The 23911-nt window shown below is 39.9% G+C and overlaps 1 protein-coding gene across 1 annotated transcript in view; it reads left to right on the plus strand.

The window, feature by feature from the left end:
* The window catches only part of PARN (poly(A)-specific ribonuclease), a 153469-nt gene that overhangs the window by 59581 nt on the left and 69977 nt on the right, over nucleotides 1–23911 (plus strand). The window contains exons 19-20 of the mRNA XM_040356872.1: nucleotides 17288–17343; nucleotides 19400–19486. Of these exons, the coding sequence (XP_040212806.1) occupies nucleotides 17288–17343; nucleotides 19400–19486 (143 nt within the window). The remainder of the gene's footprint in view (nucleotides 1–17287; nucleotides 17344–19399; nucleotides 19487–23911) is intronic.

The following is a 23911-nucleotide window of genomic DNA, read 5'->3' on the forward strand; positions in this document are numbered from 1 at the left end:
TTCAACTGACGGTTGAATGTAATACTGGGTACACAAGCACATACTGTTCTGTTCAAAATGAGAAAAACCCTTGGAAATTCTTGACTTTAGATCTTCTTTCAAACTGTGCCTTCAGATGAAGGTGATTATAATTGGGGTTGCACTAATACCCATACTAGTATGGGTATCGGTACTGATACCAAGCAAGTATCGGTACTCGTGCAGATGCTCCGATGCTTAGTGCGATACCTGTTGTATTGGACCAGGCAGCCTCACAGGTGATCAGTGCAGGGGCAGTTGCAAGCACCAATCGCCTTGTATAGCCTTTTATTATAGCAGCTGAGAGCTGCTTCTGCCTCTCTCCCTCCCGCTGCCGTCAACTGCTTTTTGAAAGGCTATACAGGGGGATCAGTGCTTGTAACTGTCCCCTGTCTTAAAGGATTGGGGTATTTCTAAATCTTTGCTTCCTACCTTGCTGAAAGGGTGGTCAGTTCAGTCCCAGAGATTACTCTGTGCTTCGCATTATGGCTTTCCTGCCAACAGGTCTTGACAAGCACTGAACTCTTGGCAACCTAAAGGGGTGCTAAGGACCATTTTTGTCCAGTGCTCCATCTTTGGTATTAGGAGCAGGAATAGTGACTTATTGTCAGTGGCCGGAATTGTGCTCCATTTCTGGCATCAGAGGGCAGAAGGATGTTCGTCAGTGGGATGCATAGTGGCCCAAGGGCCGGATAAAGGTCACATCTGGCCCCTGGGTCATAGTTTGGAGACCCCTGGTTTAAAAGATGGTGCAAGTAATAAAGCAGTTTGATTTGTTTTCAATTTTTGGGCTGTTTTAATCACAATAAGAAGGGTAGCAGTCTGAACTAGGGCTGCAACTAACGATTATTTTCATAATCGATTAGTTGGCCGATTATTTCGATTAATCGTTTTTTTTTTTTTTTTTGTTTTTTTTTGGCCAATTTGTTGTTGGACGGATTAAAAAACACAAATTGCTGCAAAAACACATTGCATGCTTTTCTGCAGCTTCTCTATTAAAATATATTAAACCAAAAAAACAAAATGGCACCATTTTGCGTTAAAAAAAAAAAAAAAAAAGTCCTAGCCCTTTCTAAATAGGCAGCAGCTGAAAAAAAATCATGGATGTGAACGTGTCCCATAGGAAACCATGTAAATGAACTGTAGTGTGTTTCTGCAAAAAGCACCAAAAAACAGATGTGACCCAGGCCTGAGATGTTTCGTAACATAATGGGGGTTAAAAAAACTAAAATTGGTACAAAAAGAGCAAATAATTGCTACTGTAAGGGGTTAATTTTTTACTGTTGGACATCGAAAGTAATATTTACAGTAGCGATTTGCTCTTTTTGTACTATAAAGGGACAATTTTAACTTTTTTTAACCCAATTATGTTACTGGCCGATTAATCGATTCCCATTTTCATAATCTATTAATTTCATAATCGATTAGTTGTTTTGGCCCTAGTCTGAACAATGGTTTCTTTAGTGCTTAGTGCAATAATCCTCTGCAGTCCATTAGAAGGAATATAAATAACGCAAATCTTTAGATGTTTGCTAATCCATATTGGCCCTTGCATCCCTGTATGTGTTAAGTATACTTATTACAATTTATTGGATTATATATTCGATTACTTCATGCACTTAATATGAACACGGACCTATTTGAGGAGAATCTAAAATAAATTCTATGCCTCCCAGGATACTTGTGGAATGTTTCCTGTAGAGCTGGTGCTGCCTTTTTACTGGCCTCATGTTCTTGAAGCTCTGCAAAGCAGTAGCAAATGCTCTCCAGACAGCATTGCAAATACAGCCTAGCTATAAATCTGCACTTATGTAGTGATCACAATATATGTGCTTTCACAAGTCTTATTAGCAGGTTTAGGTTCCAGCATTCATCTTTGTGAGAAAATAGAGGAATTTCAGTTTTTTTTTACAAGGCTCTCATACCAAACTAACTTGAAACACTTTGACACGCAAACACTTGTAAATAAACGTCTTTAAGATTCCTATAAGAAGAGTCTTCACAGCTCCCAAGATCGCCTCTTCTGCAGTCCTTGGTAATGCATGGCCTTTGCAAGCAAACCGTCCCAGCTTGGTCTTCTTCCTAGTATGCTTGTGAACATTGCCCCCTCTAATTCCTATGAATATACTGTACTCTTCTGTTGGATGTCTGGAGGCCACCATGAGTACTGTTTAAGCCAGTGCTTTTGTGGAGCATTGGAGTGATTTATTTTGGTGGGCCGGAGTTGTGGCCTAAACTTAATCCTCTATAAAGCAAAACGTGTCTGCTAATGGCAGGAAAGTTAAAGAAGCATTTCAGTCCCCTTAAAGGGTCACTAAAGGAATTTTTTATTTTATTTTTTTTGCTGCGGTGGCTCAACGCGATTGGCACTGCGCTAACAAGCCATTCACCTCTGCAGCTAGGGGTTCGGATCCCGGTCTCAGCTACATGTGAATTGAGTTTGGTGGTCTCAGCCCGGCTCCCGGTGGGTGTGCTATGCGAGGTAAGCCTGCGCTTAGTACGTCCACCCCCCTCCCACAAAAACCACCACACTTACACGCACTCGAAATTGGGTTAACATGTACGCACTTTGACCACGCGGTCTCTAAAAAGAGAGGCAAGGACTAACGAGGCTGGTTGAGCGGGCTAGATCCTCTCACTCCCCTATAGGGAGTCCCTCTGCCCCGTTGGGCTTCAAAGCGGAGCAGGTAGGGCGGGCTGTGTGGGAGGACCCCCTCACACACCTACCATTGCCACCCGGGGCATGGAGAAAGGTGGCAGATTGCCTCTGGGGGAGGCCTGCCTACTCCCAACTCCTGCAGTCCGGCTCCTCTCTCGAGTACACGCACAAAATACACTTAAAAAAAAATAATAAAAAAAGTTGGATCTGTGATGCGGAGGGGTGTGCCTATAAATCTCGTTTTGGGTCAACAGTTTGGTAGGTGCTACAAAAGTTGGGGAGAAGGGGTTCTTGGTTTCCCCAATTGGCTCCCCTAATATACAAAAGCCCTTCATTTGTGTATTGGGGAATTCACCAGAGGTTTGTTTAGGCCGGATTCACACTAGTGCGGTGCAAATTTCAACTCTCTTCTCTTCAGAGAGATGGGAGAAATGTTCAGCAGATCAGCTCCGTTTTAGCTGCGAATTTGGAGACCTGAGAGAGGGGAGGGGGGAAGTGTATTGAGATGAATGAGAGAAATCCTGAAGAGAAATGAACACATCTGCGAATTAGATGCGTGCCCATAGAAGATAATGGGCCTGAGCCGCACCGCCTAGAAAACGCACACGTTTTTTTCAGCAATGCGCAGTGCGAATGTTTTGCACATATGTGAACCAGCCTCATTGAAAACAGTGTATTTAGAATTGCTCTGTGATTTGGATGCGGTTTAAGCCGCAACCAATTCGCATAGGTGTGAACCCGGCCTAAAACTGCTGTTCCTTTAAAAAATGGGATGTTTTACTTGACATAGGAATCTTATGAAATCAATTGGGGGGGGGGGGGGGAATCAATGCAGTCTTTACATGTGAAGCTTCCCGTTTTAAAAAAAGCTTTCCACAATATTTACGAACATGCTTATGTATTGGAATTCTGGCTGAGGCAACTGCAGGAGTGCCAAGCATGACTGTCAGGCCGAAAGCATGATGAGACTTGTAGTTCTACAACAGCTGGAGGGCCGCCAATTTGGAAACCCCTGCCCTAGAACGGATGCTCAACTTGTGGCCCTCAAGCTGTTGCAGAACTTTTAAGGTCCAGTGAGGAATTGCAAGCCACTGACATTTACAAACATGACTCAAAGAGGCATGATGGGACTTAAAGTTCCACTACAGCTGGAGGGCCACAGATTGAGCACCTATGCCCTAGAAAACTTTATAGGGTACGTGGTTTGAAGACCTTATAGCCTGCATGGTGACTGGGGCATTGAGTGAAGTGTGCTTTTTTTTTTTTTTTTTGGTCAAATTTGTTTATTGGGTTTAAAGTAAAGAAAACAGTAGATACAATTGTCAATAAAAGCTTACAGAAAAAGAAACATGTGAAAAGAGTATTTGAAACCTAGAATAATATAATAAATATTTGTAGATCCTATGAGAAATATTAAAGGAATCAAAACAGGTTATAGTCAAACCAATCATGTTAGTCTATTACATTTGAACTCATAAAATATTATGATATAAACGGAACCGGATATAATTATGATATGAACTATAGCTATGGAGCAATTGTAATTTTAGCAATGAATCTGTTCAAAAACTGGCCAAAATAGGGGGGGGGGGGGGGAAGGATCTTATTCATGTTAATTAAAAGAATAGGAGCAAAATTGGATTGACCATTTTATACAATGAGATAGCTTGAGTTATTTATTTGAAGAACTGAAAAATAAAAACGGAAAAAGGACAGAATGTTGCTTTTAAAAGTGGAAAGTGATGAAAACAATAGGATACAGGATAGAGGAAAGGCTCCGGGAACGTTGCATAATAGAGATGGTAATAATATCGATGAACTGTATCCAGAATGTTACTGGCTTACAATATCTTACCAAGGTCTCAATAGAGAATCATCTGGGTTAGATAAGATAGTATAGGTCGCCCATGGGTTCCATATTGTTTCATATAGGTCTATGAAATCATTGGTTATGGCTTTCTGGTTTCAGAAACTAGAAGCGTAGCTGCTTTACAAGCTTTGGAGATGGTTTGCTTTGCCGCTGTGGTGATTTGTAGCAACAGTTTAAATTGCGCATAGGAAATGCAATCGGTTTTAAATTTAGGAGTGCGGTAGTCGGATCAGGAGTAATGGATTTCTTGAAAACTGCTGAAATCATGAGGAATATTTCTTTCCAGTAATTTTTTGTAACAGGGCACTGCCAGAAAATATGTAAATGTATTCCTGGATCACCACAGCCGCGAAAACAAAGCGGGGAATAAGAATAGCAAAATTTGCTCCCCATAACAGGAACCAAATACCAGTACATGAGAACTTTATAATTTGTTTCCATAGCAAGTATATTTTGGGAGGACGTTTTAGTATTTGACCATACTTTATTCCAGGTAAATATATCTATATTGAAGCCAAGGTCGTTGATCCATTTTTCAGCTTAGTACTTAGTTGGCTGTATAGTATTGAAATGAGTCCTCTTGAATGAGGATCTCGTTTACATATTCGTTCAAACTGTGTCATATCACTCAATTTATTTATACCTTGTAAATATGGTGCAAAGAAGTTTTTAATTTGTAAGTAGCGAAAAATTTTTGATGCCGGAAGTTTATGACTTTCATGCAATTCTGAAAATTGTTCTAAATGAGGCAGGTGATAAAAAGTCACCAGATTGTGTTAGACCTGCTGAAATCCATCTTGTGAAGGTTGTAGGAAATGTCAGGGCTGGGTAAAACTTTGAGTTTCTCATAAAATATATAAGGGGTACATGTGAGGATTGTAAACCCTGGGTCGTTTTGAATCTTTCTCAAATAGAGATTGTATGTTTAGTAATCTTATTGTCGATTATTTTGTGGTTAAAGGAGGTGGACCATATGAGATTTGGTATAGAGATTGGGTCGCTATCAATGTTTTTTAATTACTACCCATAGTGGAATTTCATGGCTTACATGGTATTTGGGAATGTTTGCTATTCTGCGCAGCATGAAAATAAATGGCAAAGTTTGGGAAACCTACACCTCTAAGTTTTTAGGGAGGTATAGGGTGTGGAGAGATTCAAGTTTTTAAAGTGCTCCATAGAAATGATTGTGTTTTTCGTTGTAGGTTTCTGAGGAAGTAGGCTGGTATAGGAATGGGTAAAAATCTAAAGAGATATAACATTTTGGCTAATATAGTCATTTTTATAACATTTATTTTACCTAACCAAGATAAGGGGAGCGTGGACCATTGCTTTAAATAGAAATTTTCCGTAACAGTGTAGGGTAGTTGGCAGAGAAAATTTAATTTAGATCAGGGGCAAGTACAATACCTAGATATGAGAGATTTGTTGCGGACCATTTTTAAAAGGGAGGGATATCTTCGCTTGTTAAAGTTTTATCTGGGGGCAAAGAAACGTTTAAAGCTATAGATTTTTGCATGACCATTTTGCCCATATATCTGGATTAAAAATAAACAAGTTTGTTTATAATGTTCGGAGCTGTAATATGGGGGAGGACATGAAAATTTAAATATCAGCAAATAAGCAGAGTTTATGGTGGTAGCCAAGCAAGTTCTATACCTTTTTTTTTTTTTTTTTTTTTTTTTTTTTATATTGATGGATTTGTTCTAATGGTTTGAGCTAAGGGTTCAATGAGTAAGGCAAATAACAGTGGGGAGAGGGGGCACCCCTGGCGAGTGCCTCTGTTTAATATTGAACATGGCTGATTTATACCCTGCATACTTGATGTATGCCTTTGGGTTATTATATAAAGATGTGACCCTACTAAGGAAATGTGGGCCAAAGCCCCCTCTTTGTATAGTGAAATGTAGGTAGGGCCACGTTACCGTGTCGAAGGCTTTTTTGATGTCTAGTGACAGTAAAAACATAGGGATTCTTCTTTTTTTGGCTGCTTGGATCAGCAACAAGTCCCTACGAACATTATCAGTTGGCGCATTGGGATAAAACCAACCTGGTCGTTACTTATTAAGGTACCCATTATGCTATTCAATTGGGTTGCAATCACTTTCGCTAATTTTAGATCTAGTTTTAAGAGCGATATAGGTCTAAAATTAGCACAGGAAGAGTCATCAGATTGTGGCTTGGGAATCATAGATATACCGTATTTATCGGCGTATACCGCGCACTTTTTCCCCCCCATAAAATTAGGGGGAAATCGTGGGTGTGCGTTATACGCTGATAGCATACCTCGGAGGGGGACGAGCGCCTGCCGGAAATCACCGAGCCGTCATCTCCTCTCGGCTCTCCCTTTGTCACACACGCACAGTCCCGCCTGTTCTGTCTATCACAGGAGATGGTCCAATGGCGGAGGCGGGACTGTGCATGTGTGACGTGAGAGCCGAGTGGAGAGGAGATGACGGCTCAGTGATTTTTCCGGCGGGCGCTCCTTCCCCTCTGAGGTATGTGTGTGAGAGCCGAGCCAGCACGGACCACCCGCCAGACCAGGCTGTGCAATTCCTTCTTTGAATTTGGGGTGCGCGTTAAACGCCGATAAATACGGTAATTGCCGTTAGAGTTTCAGATCTGAATGATTGGTTATTAATGATGGAGTTGAATGCTTCTAACCTCATGGGAGTTAAAGGGGTTGTAAAGGAAACATTTTTTTTTTCATAAGCATCCTTTACCTGCAGACATTCCTCTTTTCACTTCCTCATTGTTTGTTTTTGCTCAGAAGTTGCTCTATTTCTTTTCTGTTCACTTCCTGCTTGTCTGATTTTACTGACCACCGTGATGGGAGGCTTTACTGCGGTGGTCAGTAACGTGCTCACTCCCTCCTGGGAACTACATCTGGGTGGCAGGACGCTCTCTACGTGTTGGACTTCAAGGAGGTGTGAATTACTGGGCGTGCCGCAATTCATACTGGGAAATGTAGTTCTTACATGAACGAACGATACAAACCAGGAAGTGAATGAGAGAACAGAAACTAGAACGCCGGAGGTGATATAGATGAAGGAATTTTAATGGGTATTTACTAGTTTTTAACAGAATCATCACACTATTCTGTCTGTCTACTTTGCAGACATAAATTTTAGGCAAATTTAGGCCCTTTAATATATTTGAGAATTTCTTATAGTAAAGGGCTGAAAGTCCATCTGGTCCCGGACGCTTATTAGGTTTGAGGGATTTGATTGCTTGTTCAATTTCAATGGGAGTGATGGGGCTTTCAAGGCTTTCATAATAACTTTGGGATAGAGTAGGCAGTTTTATTTGTGAAAAAAAAGTTTCTGCTGAGGATTGGTCGAAAGAGCCTTCTTTTTTTTTTATACAAGGAGGTGAGATTTTTATGGAAGGTATGAAGGATATTGACTGGATTACTTGTATATTTATCATGGGAGATTTTCAGTCGGATTGGTTTGGATGGGTTGTTTAGTTTTTTTAAGTGCAAGGAGAGTGCCAGGTTTATTGGCTTGGAAGTAGTATTTTTGTTTGGATTTACGAAGAGTTTTATCTACTGATTCTGATAAAAATAGGTCTAGAGTTGAGCTAGCTTTCTCGAGTTTTTATTCTGCGGTCTAGGGCTAGATTGGAATTATTATGACAGTTAAATTCAGTTTCAAGTTTTTGTTGCCATTTTGTGATGCTTGATGTAAGCAATACCCTCTAAGGACAGGCCTATGTGCTTCCCATAATGTTAGTGGGGATATATCCGAGGATTTATTATTTTGTAAGTATTCTTTTAGAGCAATGTCTAGATCTTGAGAGAGTTGTTTATTTGCCACGTTGAGTCTTGTGCTTTTGGAAGTAATGCGTTAAAGGTGGAAATTATAGCACCAGAAGTGTTTTTTTTTTTTTTTTTTACTTTTTATTTATTTCAATAAGACCTAGATGCAAGATGCTTCCTCAACCCAAAATTTACTTGATGTACCTTGTCTTTAGCCCCGCCAAGCTTGTAAAATGGTTAAGTTTTATAAAAACAAAAAGATGAAGTAGATAAAAGTACAGTTTGACTTTCATGGATTTCTAGCCTTTTGTAGGGATCAAGGACAGCCCCGAACAGAGCTTGGAAGGACATGTTGATAAAATGAGTGGCAGGGGAGGCATTCTTTTTAAGAACTTATGCACTTCATTACTGCAGTGTTCATTGGAGGACACAGCACTTATAAATTACTGCTACCTACAAGACGTTTTGGACAGCATGTGAAACAAAAGGGACTAAATACCTCTAGTGACTATACCTCTACTTTATCTAGAGTGCTAGGTTAAAGTCTTGGGAGTGGCTTACATTTCTGTGAGGCCTCCCCTTTCTCCCGTGAAATGTGTATTTTGCCCTTTGTCCCTGCAGGTTTCATTCAGGAGAATCCCTGGTTACCATGGTCTCAGAAGTTGGCTTACCTAGTGGTAAATAATTTCGGCAAGGAGGTTCTTTGTCTTAAACCTTGTCTTTTGTAAGGTACCCTTCCTCATTCTTCACAGGGATAAGTTAGTCTTGAGACCTAAACTGTTCTCTTGCTACCTGTCCTTTTTTTTTTTTTTTTTTTTTTTTTTTAGTCTAATGTACACAATAAAACACATGGTGCATGTGACCACATCATGCTGGATAAGTTGGTGTGGATAAAGGTAATAAATAAAATGCTTCCATTACACTTTACAATACAATGAATATGGGCATAGTTGACACTTTGCATGGACCTACTCTAAAATAGTTTGGGACCACTGGCACCCAACAACTAGGAGATAATAGACATGTAATGAACATGTATGTAATACTCTGCACAATTTTAAGTGTGAATGATTCAAGGTTTAGATTCGCGTTCTTGTAAGCGTGCAATGTTCTGCTGCAAACGAAAGACTGCTGCAAGAAAATGATCGGTAACAAGTGATGGGAACCAAACACCAACACTAAAGAGATGGCAAGCAAAATTATTTTTCAGCCTGGAAAAAGTATTAATGTCCCCTTGAAATTTTCCACATTTTATCATGTGACAACCCAAAACGTAAATGTATTTTATGTGATAGGCCAACACAAAGTGGCACAGAATTGTGAAGTGGAAGAAAAATGATAAATGGTTTTCAAAAATTCTTTACAAATATCTGAACAGTGTGGCATGCATTTGTATTCAGCCCCCTTGAGTCAATACTTTGTAGAACCGCCTTTTGCTGCAATTGCAGGTCTCTTTTGGGGATGTTGCTACCAGTTTAGCACAGTTAAAAAATTTGGCCTATTTGCAAAATAGCTCAAGCTCTGTCAGATTGGATGGATATCGTTTTTGTGAACAGAAATTTTCAAGTCTTGCCACAGATTCTCAATTGGATTTAGGTCTGGACTTAGAATGTCAAACACATTAATATGCGTTGATCTAAACCAGCGGTTCTCAACTCCAGTCCTCAAAGGCGCCCCAACAGGTCATGTTTTCAGGATTTCTTCAGATGAAATAATGGTAATAATTAAAGCAGTGAAACTGATTAAATCACCTGTGCAAAATAATGGAAAACCTGAAAACATGACCTGTTGGGGCGCCTTGGGGACTGGAGTTGAGAAACACTGATCTAAACCATGCCATTCTACCTCTGGGTTTAGGGTCGTTGTCCTGCCGGAAGGTGAACCTCTGCCCCAGTCTCAAGTTTTTGCAGACTAACAGGTTTTCTTCTAAGATGGCTCTGTATTTGGCTCCATCTATCTTCCTATCAACTCTGACCAGTTTTCCTGTCCCCGCTGAAGAAAAGCATCCCCACATCATGCTACACCACCATGTTTCATGGTGGGGATGGTGTGGTGTGTTCAGGGTGATTTGCAGTTTGTTTAGAGCATCTTCTTCCACGTGTTTGCTGTGTTCCCCACGTGGCTTCTTGCGAACTGCAAAATGAACTTATGGCTTTTTTTCAACAATGTGCTGCCTAGTTTATGGGTTTTATGCATACACCTCAATCACTGAAGTAGTATGGATATATTCACCTCTATTTGAGATATCTTGCACAAGAGGCAGTTCCATCCGCAATACACATTTATTGACAGGGTTACGTAATGTATACAAATTACACTGTACATTGTGTTGTAAATACTGTCTAGATTGTAAGTCCCCTGGCTTGCATGGTATTTACAAATTGCCCACAACCACCATATATTTAATATAAATGTACCTGTTAACTTCAGGTCGGCCCATGGTGACTGCCATGTGTCTCCACACAAAGATCTTGGCTTGGTCACACAGCTTTTATATCCCCTCCCTCCCCCTCCTTTCTGTATGTGGCTAATCTAATTCTACCTAATTGGTCACTGTTCCTAGTAAATGTATATTGGGCACAGCCTGATTGGATGAGTCAAAGAAGGCTGTTTACTACCCATGTGATCAGGGCAAACAAAAGGCCAACCTTTTGAAGTTTAATTACAGTAACACAACCCTCATTACTTAAAATATATTTCTAATTGCAATATTTACAGCTGTTAATGGAGAGTTCACATAAACCCGATATGTAACAAATTTCTTTCTTCTTGCCACTCTTCCATAAAGGCCAGGTTTGTGGAGTGCATGACTAATAGTTGCCCTGTGGACATATTCTCCCATGTGGATCTCTGCAGCTCTTCCAGTGTTGCCACGGGTCTCTTGGCTGCTTCTCTGATTAATGCTCTCCTTGTCCGGCCTGTCAGTTTAGGTAGACGGCCATGTCTTGGGTAGGTTTGGAGTTGTGCCATACTCTTTCCATTTTTGGATGATAAATTGAACAGTGCTCCATGAAATGTTCAAAGCTTGGGATTTTTTTTTTTTTTTTTAATAACCTAACCCTGCTTCAAACTTCTCTACAAATTTATCCCTGACCTGTCTGGTGTGTTCCTTGGCCTTCCTGATGTGGTTTGTTCATGAAGGTTCTTTAACAAAACTGAAGACTTCACTTGTATTTATACCAAGATTAAAATGCACACAGGTGGACTCTATTTACAATTTGGGTGACTTCTGAAGGCAGTTGATACCCCTAACTAAAATCTAGTGGAATCGAAGTAAAGGGGGCTGAATACAAATGCATGCCACTTTTTACATTTTTATTTGTAAAAATTTAAAAGCATTTATCATTTTCCTTCCACTTCACAATTATGTGCCACTTTGTGTTGGTCTATCACATAAAATCCCAATAAAATACATTCACATTTTTGATTGTAAAAGGTAAATTTACTTAAGCGCTGATATGGAATAGTGATATTAAATAAGAGGGGGCAGCTGCAACTATTCACAAGTGATCCGACACCAATAAATAATAATTTTATAAATAATCATGCGCTAAGCCCAAAACTTTCTTTAAATATACAATAAATTACCAAAAATAAGCTGAGGCACCTAATTTTACCAAAAAAAAAAATGGGAAAACTTATTGACTTGTGTATAAGGGTGTCCCTCTGCATGCCTCACTGTGCCTCACTTTGCCTCAGTGTCCATGTCCATGCCTCACGGTGTCCATGCCTCGACTGACGTTTAACATGGGAGTCTATGGAAGGGGTGCCTGGCTTTGAAAAATCGGTACTCCCTAGCCATACGTCACCAGACAAACTTTGCACACTTGTAGAGGAAGAGTGGGGCTACCTGTGTGCCAAGTTTGGGGTTCAGGGGACCTACGACCGGCCCAGTACCGGGTGCCCAAAGTCTGGGAGATCAGGCGCAAAAAGGGGACTCAAGCCGAGGGGGTCATTTTCAGCACAAAAAAATTTGCTGAAACTCTACTCATACTCGAGTATATGCAATATAAATTGTGCAAACGGATGTTAATTTAAACTTTCACCTTTTTTATAGAGTTCATCTTTATAGAATATTCTTAATAAATCAATTATTTTATATGCAATCTTGTGCAATTGGTTATCTTTTTGTTTGCTTTGAGAATTTATACTTCGAGATTTTGATTACAATTTATGGGGAGAAGTTTATGGATCCTGAATCAAGCAGCTGATGTCTGTCGCCCCTTGTTTGGCTGATTTTTCTGGATTACAAAAAAGTGTGATTGGACCCAAGAGGGTCTTTCTTTTGAGGTGAGCAAGCATTGCACACAGAGGTAGTGGTGGCCATTATCCTCTATCGCCTGTATTCTCCAGAGTGTGTCACGGCATATGGAGACATTTGAAATCCCTTTTTTTTTTTTTTTTCTGAAGTTCTCATTTACATGTACTATTTCTCATTTACATGTACTATTGCACAACAATTTATATTTTTATATATTGTATTTTACAAAATTTTTGGGTTTAGTGCACTATTTATAATGTTTTTGATTGTAACCTGACAAAAATTTGAATTTTCAAGGGGTATGAATACTTTTTCAAGGGACTGTACCTCTGCAGTTATTCAGCTTTATTTCGCCCTTTCCTACAGCAGCTTCATTACTCACTATAACTTCTTTGTGACCCCCCCAAAACAAAGTTTTAAGCCAAAAGTGCTATTGGTCTTTTTTATAAGCCTGCTGGACATTGTTTAAAGTCATCCAGCGTCTTATGGTTTTAAAATCTTTCTCAACATTTTGGACACTGGGACCACAAACTTCAAGCCTGCAGGATTCGCCACAAACCTGTGCTGAATGCTTTATCATTTTAGAGAACAGTATTTAAACATCCCTTTTTTAAATTCCCTTTTTAAAGTAGGATTATTTTCAGTCCCTGATCTTAAAACTCCCTCTAAGTGTACTGGAATCAAAACTATAGCTATCAAACGTGTTTTTCGCCAGCTACTCCAGTTAATGGTGCCGTGATACCAGTGGTGTTGGGTAATGTACTTGAATACATCAAAAGCTACTTTTAGAAAATAAAGCACCGAACGTTAACTGAAAGATCCTGGACAGATAAATCAATTTAGCCAGGGCATGTTTTTGATGTAAATCTATGATGAAACCTTCAAGTAAAACACAATGAAATACTTTGAAATAAGCCGTTACTGTCTAGGCTTCGAAAATGCCTAGGGCATAGTAGAAAGTCATTTAGTAGTGTATGCAAACCCTTGAACCCTGGAAAATTTCTTTATTGGCCATCTCTTGCTTTTTTTTTAATTATACTATTGGAAGCCTTTTAACAAATTCAACTGTCCTGTACTTTATTCTTCTGTTGAGGGCTTAATTGGCCATCCCAGTTATCTTTTATGTTGTGTGGAAAATCATACGGGGCGATTTGACTTAATTTTGCAAAAGACAAATGGGACAAGACAGGCCTTTACTCAGTCCACAGGAATTGGGAGCAGTAAAGTGCTTTACTGGCAGATCAACAGCTGTTTTTCTGTGCTTGCAGTGCCTTCAGATGGATAAAACATGGGGAAATGTGCATGTACTGCAGGGTTGCTGTGTGTGTGTGTGTGTGTGTGTGTGTGTGTGTGTGTGTTTTTTTTTTGCCCTGACATAAAGGGCTGGAACACTCCTTTACTACATTTGTAGTAATGCATGTTTTTAGCTAGTAGCTGTGCTATTTTGAATAGTAACCTATTGCACTAGGGCAGCCTTTTTCAGCCAGGGTGCCTTGAGGTTTCTTCAGGGGTGCCTTGGCTAAATGCCTAAAAATTGCCCCAAAATTGTATACAAGCTGCTGGGTGGATGAAACTTGCCTTTTAGTTACACAAAGCCACAAGTTTTTATTGTACACCATTACAACCTTCTAGCTGCCAACCTTCTAACAACCAATGACCTCAGTTGATAAGGAGGATGTCGGTTGCCTGCATAGCATCCTTATTTGACCCTCTCCTACCCCTCTCAGCTTTGGGGTCTTATTAGCTAATTAATGGAGAGAAATTAAGAGAGGAGAGAAGCATTGGAATACTTGTCAGTACCAGTTTGCAAAAGTGTATTTGCTTTGGAAGAATAAATCGCCTCCAATTTTGGGTGTCCTACATGTATTGATGTTGCTGCAATGTGTAAAACTATCAGATTAGTTTGTACATTTTAGAATTGGGTGCCTCAAGACTGTCCTTAATTTTGGAGGGTGCCTTGAGATTGTCCATTATTTTAAAGGGTGCCTTGACTTGAGAAAGGTTGAGAAACACTGCACTAGGGCAATGCCACTCTGATGCACATGCATTGCAGCGCACCACAGGATGTGTGCTACATTTGGAAAAAAAAATTTGTTTCTGAAAAGGCTAGCTGTCCTTGCAGTCTGATTTTAGCTGAAGACACCGACTCGGGGAAAATCTGAGTAAATCGGATCACCTAAAACTGACTTCAAAAGTAAAAATTTACAAGGTCACTGAATTGAAACAAGCAGGCAAATTTTAGAAACCCACAATGTGTTCCCATTCACAATGCATACCTCCAGAAGCAATTACAGTTTTTTGCTTCTTTGAAACAGGTGTATACATATAACTGCAAGTTAAGCTGAACAATTTGACAGTGTAATTGGAGGGACAAACTGAGGGAATATGCAATACTATACAATGTAGTTGCCCAAGCCATAAGTTCTTGAAATGTTAGGACAGCGTGTTTAAATCTAGTTAACAGTGGATAAGAGCGACCAGCACAGTGCAAACTGAGTTTACTATGGTAAATGGTGAACCTTAATGCCCCACCCCCATTCTTTAAAGCCCAAGTGCAGCCATAAACAATTGGCCCAAGGGGAATAACTTGGTTGATGTGTCCCTTGTGCTGATGCCTCTTCCCTTGAACGCTTCTTCCTAATGTCCCCGCACTCCTGCAGCTGTTATCTTCCAGTGTGGCAGGGGTTACTAGAATGGACTGCCACAGTTCCTGACTATGCCCACCCTTTTTGCCCAGGTGCTCCATTCATAGAAGTAGTACTACAGCTTCTGCGAAGAAAACCTGCTCTATGAATTGAGGGGGTGAACCTATTGGCCATTCTTGGATCACTTTTTAGTAATTGATCCCACTTCTCTAGTTTAAACTAGCCCGTAATAAATGAACCTGGTCAGTTAAGAGTGTTAATTTTTTTTATACTTTGTCATTGACCAGATCTGTCAGATTTTGGCTACTTGCATATCTGGAATCAGGACTTTGTGGCAATATCATCCATTTTCAGTGCTTGCCTACAAAAGATACTCTAAAGCTGCGTGATTCTTGTCAAGCCTGCCACGATCGTGAAAAATGCTGGAGCAAAGCGCGGTGACGTACAACACGTAAGACGGCACTATAAAGGGGAAGTTCCATTTGAATGGCGCCAGCCTTTGGGCTGATTATGCAAATTTCCCTTCTCATAACTTGCTTCTGAGCAAGCACGATTTTCCCCATCGTTAAAGCGTACACACGACCGTTTTTCACGATGAGTAGAACAAGAGGAAAAATGGGGAATGTTTTAAATTTGTATTGGCCATTTTTCACGCCGAGAAAAAATACTCTGGAGCATACACACAACGGTTATTAACGACCGAATTAAAAAATTGGCATTTTTCTCGTCATGAAAAACTGTCGCATGTATGCGGCATTATACCTTGTTGGAGAGGCAGTTGCACAAATTATTCCTGGTTGCTACTACCAATGCAGTCTTGGAATATAAAGGTTGGTGAATATGGACTTGATTTTTTTTTTTTCTTTTCTTTGCCATGCATTTACATAGACTTGTAAATAAGAATAAAGGCAAAAGCACAAACAGACCTTATCTGAGTGAGTAAGAGACTTGTAAAGCGCAACACATGCAAACTGAATCGCCTCTGGGCGCTGTATCCATTTCATGGGTAAGGAACCCCCCCTTGACCTCAGAAGAGATGGGTTTTAATCTTTCTCCTGAAGGCCAAGTGGTCCGACTCCAGTCGGATGGTGGTTGGTAGTGCATTCCACATGCAAGGTCCCTGGACTGCAAATCTTCGATCTCCTTTGGACTTGTATCTGGCTTTGGGTATCTGGAGTAGGTTTTGATTGGTGGATCGCAGAATGCGATTGAAGTTATGGGCTTTTATTTTTTCGCATAGATATTGGGGGACGTTTCCTTGAATACATTTATGCATTAGGCAGAGTGCCTTGAAAGTGATTATGTCTTTTACTGGCAACCAATGAAGGGATCTCAGCGAAGGTGAGATTGATTCCCATGGCCTGTGTACCCCATTTTGTAGGAAATCAAACATTGGTGCTTAACCAATCCTGAATTTTTTGACAGGGCAGGTTCTTTGCATGAACACTAGAATTTCCCTGTCTGATCTTATGGAAAATGTAAGGCTGGTTTGTAGCGTTCACATCAAGACTGTATTTCTTCTAATTTTATGGGATTGCAAAAGCATCTTGAAGCAAATCGAATTTTGATACTTGGATCAACTGCAGGTCAAATGCACCTGTCAATAAATTCTAAGAAGGGACTCAAAACTGATGTAAATGCAAGCTGTTTGTCCATTGACACAAGCTCGAAGACACTCCACACTGGCATATAGGTGTCCTCTTAAAACTACAAGTGAACACAAATGTGAAAATGCTGTATGTAGGGAGTTGTGCTGAAGCTCATACTTATACATTTCTATGTGTAAAACATTTGGTGGGCGTGTGTGTGTGTATGTATGTGTGATATATATATATATATATATATATATATATATATATATATATATATATATATATATATATATAAATATTGTATGTGTATATGTATTCTCTTGTGAGTAATTTTGAACTTCATTCCTCAATGTGTTTTTATTTTTTTTCGATTTCAAATCCTTTTTTTTTTTTCTTCTTTTTTTTTTTTTTCTAAAAGAACATCAAAATTAACAAAAACAAATTCAGTTTGGTATTATAAAACCTAGCTTATTTCTTCATTTCAGGTTATTTTTGATGAGGGTTATGGACATTCCTTATCTAAATCTGGAGGGACCAGACTGTAAGTAAATTCTTTAAATATTATTTGCCATGTTTTAACTTGATGTGTTTTCCTGCACTCCAAAAATGTTTTAGCTGATAGAACTATGGGTTCTATCTGTGTACTGATTATATACTTTTTGTTTTCTTAATCTTAAATTCTGTTATGGGTCCTAAAGCCCAGAGTCTTTGTAGAACTTTCCCTGGTCCACATCTTACCTGGTAGCCAGACCTTATTGCGCACTAGGTTTGTTGCTTTGCTAAATAAAAGTGCAGCCCGAGCTGTTTAAAAGTTAAAGGCAACACTAAGCATCATGACACTAAAACAACCAAGTCTTGTATGCTCCTATTGGACAATGCCTAATTTACATACAAGTATTTTTTAGGATGGTGAGAAAGCCGGACCGCCTAGAATAAAGCCATACAATCCCAAAAGGCTTAGTGTTTCCACATTTCCACCCAAATTGGGACTATACCCACTTTTCCACCCAAATTGGGACTATACCCACTTTATATTTGTTGCTTGTTCCCATTTTTCTGCTTGCATGTCTAAGTGCTTTTGCTTGCTTAAACTAGCCACTCTGCTTCCCTTATGTGATGTCCCCTGCACGCACACAATTAGGAGCTGGTTTTCTGCGGACTAAAGCTGATGTCTGCTGAAGTCACAGAGCTGGTCCAGGTTAGAGATTGCAACTGTATGGTCTGGTCTGGATCCGCCCACATGCCTAGCCTGCCACCTGACTTGGCCTCAGCTAGCCACTGAGAACCTGAGCCGCCCACTCCCTCCCCCTTCATAGCCCAGTGCTTAAGTGAGCATGGTAGAGCAGAGACCCGGTGACTGACAGTCACCAACTCTCTGCTCAGGCAACTCTGAGAACTGAGTGCTCAAGACTGCCAATCACTTGGTTCTCAGTCTTGGAGCCAACGGGGACCGATGCTGCATCAACCTAGGTATGTATGGTTTTTGGGGGATGGGGAGGAGGAGAGAGAAACAAATCCCATACTACTTTGAAACTCTCCTAAATTCCTTAGTCTAGTGTGCGTGGGTTCTTAAAGGGATTGTGAAGGTACAATTTTTTTTCCCCCCCTAAATGGCTTCCTTTACCTTAGTGCAGTCCTCCTTCACTTACCTCATCCTTCCATTTTGCTTTTAAATGTCCTTATTTCTTCTGAGAAATCCTCTCTTCCTGTTCTGTCTGTAATGCAAGGACTACAGGAGAGTCAGGACATTCTCTACGTTGCAGATAGAGAAAGGAGCTGTGTTAGTGGGTGTCCTAAATTCTCCTGTAGTTCAAGGGAGGGGGCGAGCATGACACTCCACACCAGGGAGAAAGCCTCACATTACTGTGTGTAGTTACAGATAGAACAGGAAGTGAGGGTTTCTGAGAAAAAATAAGGACATTTAAAAGCAAAATCTAAGGATGAGCTAAGTGAAGGAGGACTGCACTAAGGTAAAAAAAAGCTATTTAGGAAAAAAAATTGTACCTTTACAACCCCTTTAAGCCTAGTACACATGAGGGCTGAATGTTGGGCAGCATCGGCTGGTTCAATAGAAACCGGCTGACATTCGGCATGTATATTGCAGTTGGTCGACAAAAGCCAGCCGAAGGGGCATGTCGAATGAGTATGATTGAAAAAGGTCTGCCGATCAGCGCTCTCAGCTAATAGCAGTGACCAGACTGTTCTTGCTGACAAGAGGGGCAGTCCCCTTGTCAGAACACAATGCAACAGCAGGGGTGATTGCTGTACGTATGCTTTATAGTTGGTACAGTGGCCCAGACTTGAGCTGTCAGGCTTTTTTTTTTTATTTTATTTTTTCACCCCTACTGGGTTAAACAAAATTAAAAAATCTACTAGTGTGTACTAGACATTAAGCAAAGAGGATGGAGCCAACTGGTCGTTTAAAGAAAAACAAAATACTTTATACCAATACTTTTTGCGTGACTTGCCATTGGAATGTAAAGAGTTGCTTCCCTGAATATAAGAATTCATTGATTTTTTTAATTGTTTTCTTGCCAAGCCTGTCGGCCAGATTCTACTTTTGAAATAATCTTTTTTTTTTTTTTTTGTTTTTTTAGTGTTGCCTAAACGAGACAATGTCCTTCATGTAACTTTTCCAAAAGAATGGAAGACCAGTGACCTTTATCAACTATTCAGTGCTTTCGGTAAGACTTATTTTAATATCTTGACTTCACTGAAGCACGACTTCTCCGACTCCAAAAGGATAAAAAAAAAAACTATCAAAGGACAACAAAATAAATTAAATTACTGCTGCTGTAAAGGGGAGCTGTTACTGGTCATGTATGCTAAATCTCGGCACCTCGGGTCTTTAAAAAAAAAAAAAAAATACACAAGGTATCTTGCAGTCACAGTGGGTGTATTTTGGTTAAGGCACTCTATACAAATATCAGTTAGAAGCCTTACTAATTGGGTCTAAATGCATTTCAGCACATTTACTAAATTGATAAATATCCATAACATCATGTCCAAACATCATTGGTGTCCACCCTGTGGCCCATAGAATACGATAAAAAAAAAATAAAAAAAATATTCTCATAGTTGGCATTCATGGTTTGTCTTGGGCTGTTAAGTGTCATTTGTATAAATCTCAAGCTTCTGCCAATAATTCCATCCCTGTATCACTGTGGATACGTCTCCTTGAAATGCTACACTTTTCGCTACTAGTGCTCTTCCCGAGGATTCAGTTTTGTTTGAGTACAGGTATTGCATAATCCTATCCTTTTTTATTTATTTTTTATTTTTTTTGGTGCTCTATAAATATAATTTAGCTCTGATTCAGGGTGATTTATACAAATCCCAAAACTACTTGTCATAGTTTTATACATGTATATAATTACCAGTACTTCCTTGCCTTTTGTGTCCACACCCTTAATTTATCGATGCCTGAAAACTTTTTAATATTTAATATATAGAGATGTAGGAAGTTCTACTTTACTCTTCCCGCCTCCACTTTCTCTTTAGCAAGTTCACCACCTCCCACATTTGCAGATCTGTATACACTTTTCACTCTGTACACAGCCCGGTAAGCCATGTATCGGAATAACGCCAATGGCATGCAGTGATTGGACAAGCATGGTCGCGTGCCAGCACCAACCAATTGGAATTCCTTTTTCTACTCTAGAACCATGCAATTTACTGGTCAGCACTGTCAATTCATGCCTTTATTTACATTACTCTGTTTTACAGCCTTCTGAGATGTGTTCATAGTGAAGTCTATAGACTGGTAAATGGCCAGAGAAGTGACTGTTGACTTGCTGAAAAGAAAGTAAGGTCATCAGGGAACAAAGGACTGGGCAGGGTTTTGGTGTATAAGGGCCTTTTCATATGGGGCTGTCCATGTGCGGGCAGACCTATCCCTGCTGAGCAGACAGATGTCTGGTCTCTCTCTGCACGCTGTGCAGGGACCGACCTGTCATAGCGCAGCTCTCCCCTATGGGAGATCGGATGACGCACCGTAGAGTCCGCCTTAATCCAATCCGCCAGACGGATGGAAAATTGGGTTTTCCTCCATCACACTTTGGCGGATCGGAGTGGCTCGGATGTCAGCGGGCATGTCACCGCTGATATCCGTGGCTCCATAGAGGAGCACGGAGTGCCCGCTCAGGTCCGCCTAAAAAACTGGCAGGTGGACCTCAATGGTCCAACCGTGTGAAAGGGGCCTAACATTTTGGTTTTTGGATACAGTAGAATTATAATTTTAAGAATTGTATCTTTGACATACCACATTCCTCAAAACCACTTTCTTTTTTTCGCCCAACCTAACTCTGTTTATGAAAAAGTGGGAATATGTTCCAAAAATGTTTTTGTATTCGTGGCTAGATCAGCAGAAAAATCCTTTTAGTACCTTTACTACAATTCCATCATTGGTAATCTGTTAAAAGGTTTTTCCCCATCTTTCTATTTAAGTTGCATCTTCATATTCCCATATAGGCTGGTTTCACACTGCTCAGTTGTAAAAAGCGGAAAAAGTGTGTTTTTTGCAACCTTTCTGTCTTTTTTATTTATTTTATTTTTTTGCTCGCGCCAATATGCAGGACTTTTATAAAAAGCAACTGGTGTGAATAGCTCAATACAGTGGCTTGAGAAAATATTTATACCCTTTAAATTTCCAAGTTTTTGTCACGTTGCAACCAAAAACATAAATGTATTTTATGTTAGACTAACACAGTGGCACAAAATTGAAGTGGAAGAAAAATGATTAATGGATTTCAATATTTTTTTTACAAATATCTGAAAAGTGTGGTATGCATTTTGTATTCGGTCTCCCTGAGTCAATACTTTGTAGAACCGCTTTTTGCTGCAGTTATACAGCTGCAAGTCTTTTGGGGGATGTCTCTACCAGCTTTGCACATCTAGAGTGACATGTTTGCCCATTCTTCTTTGCAAAATAGCTCAAGCTCTGTCAGATTGAATGAAGAGTGTCTGTGAACAACTTTCAAGTCTTGCCACAGATTCTCAATTGGATGTAGGTCTGGAATTGGACTCTGGCCATTCTAACAGATGAAAATGCTTTTGATCTAAACCATTCCATTATAGCTCTGGCTGTATGTTTTGGGTCGTTGCAAGTCAATGACTAGACCAGTGTTTCCCAACTCCAGTCCTCAAGGCACACCAACAGGTCATGTTTTCAGGCTTTCCATTATTTTGCACAGGTGATTTGATCAGTTTCACTGCCTTAGTAATTACCACAGCCGTTTTATCGGAGGGAAATCCTGAAAACATGACCTGTTGGTGTGTCTTGAGGACTGGAGTTGGGAAACACTGGACTAGGCAACTACAGTTAAGAACTGCGCGTTGTAAAGTGTAAAAAATGCCTAAAACATTAAACAAAACTAACTGCACTCTTTTTTGCATATCATAAACCCCCATAGTGGATAAACAAATCTTCACAATTATTTGAAATTCAAATGAAGTCCATGTTTAGATCCCACACATGCATAAGGTTTTTAGTGAGTATAGGAAAGGTTCCCTTCCGCCTGTATGCAGACACACAATGCACTCGCCAGACTTAATTGACCACTATTGCAGGCAGTCAAATTGCGCATACGGGAAAATCCAAGATGTCCTACATGGTGTCACAGAAATGAATCCAAACTCCTGCTGTCATCTTTAAAAATATCTATATGGATATAACTGACCAGTGAGCAGTGGAATAGGACGTTGGACACCTATGAAACCTGACCTTGCATGCTGAATACCCCTGTAGTGATGACTGGAGCTGGTGAGTGGGGACCCTTGTGGGGGAGCACCTATAGTCACTTCAAGACCTTTTGTTGAGTTTGAGCACTCCTTGCCACAGGATCACGCACAGATTGGGGGGTCTCTTCACCTTTTGGAGGCTCAATACTGGATTGTCACTGAACAATTTATTCATTGGACTTTTTCTTTCTTTGTGGATACACTCATGTGGTCTATCACTTTATCTTTGGACTATTTATATATTTTTGTCAGTTCATGTTTAGTACTAGACAGTATTTATTAATTTCTAGCACTTGGCACTTTATTATTAATCACCACTACATGGTTATGTATTTGTCATTTGGATACAAATGGCTATTTATGATTCGGCACACTGTCATGGTTTAAAGTAACTTGCTATGAACAGCATATATTAATGATCACTTGCGGTCTATTCGCACTGTCACAGGTTGCATTATTTGGCACACCTAGCCAATGTACATGATTTGTATTTTTCACATACCTTTAGGGATCAGAGGATCACTCTTATCCCCGTCAGCGCCTTGGAGGTCACTCTTTAGGGTAGGCAGCGCCAATTCCCCCCCATTATCTGTTTTATTTACTTCAGCGTCTCCTTTTGGAGATTTCTATTAGGGGGGGCTCCAGCCTTTTCTCATATTTTCAGAACCGCGGGCCTACTTATCTTTTAAACTTACAAAATTGTCATGGGATCAAATAAAAAAAATTCCCCACTGTATAGCAGTATTTACTACTTGGGGTTAATATTGAAAAGGGCACGTATTTTTCTTCAAAATCGGTTCCTCCTACAGGTTGCTACTACGCCCTATAGTGATTTGGCCCCGTTAGAAACATTCTATCAAACTTACTTGAAATTATAAGTTGGTAGCAGCACTTGACTATTGTTCTTACTGAAAAGATAAGTAGTTAACGTCAACTTCTTTCTTGTACTGCTAAAGAAGCAAATGCTTATCTTTTAGGGACGGGGTTACATTAGGGATACTACCCCACTTTAGCTAAAGAGTGAAAAAAATAAAATAAAAAAATATCCAAAATGGCAATTTAACAATTTGTACCGAATCCAACCAAAGTTAGTTACTGCAAGCTATTACCAAATGTTTCTACATACCTTTTTTTAAGTTTGTAAATCTAAAGGGAGAATGGAAATGCTTTTAATGATCTTTGGCTCAGCAGCACGCAACCTGAAAGAAGGTAGGATTCAGTTTCTAAATCCAGGATGTTCAAATAAACGTTTTCCGTACTAAAAAGTCCATTCTAAAATGCCCATAATATCTCTAGTTTGTACAGCACTTCACATGTTATGAACATTTTATGCTGTCTTAGAATGTTAAGCAGATCCCAGTTGGTGTACA

This window comes from Rana temporaria, chromosome 6 (genome assembly GCF_905171775.1).
Source record: "Rana temporaria chromosome 6, aRanTem1.1, whole genome shotgun sequence".
In the NCBI taxonomy this organism is placed as follows: Eukaryota; Metazoa; Chordata; class Amphibia; order Anura; family Ranidae; genus Rana; species Rana temporaria.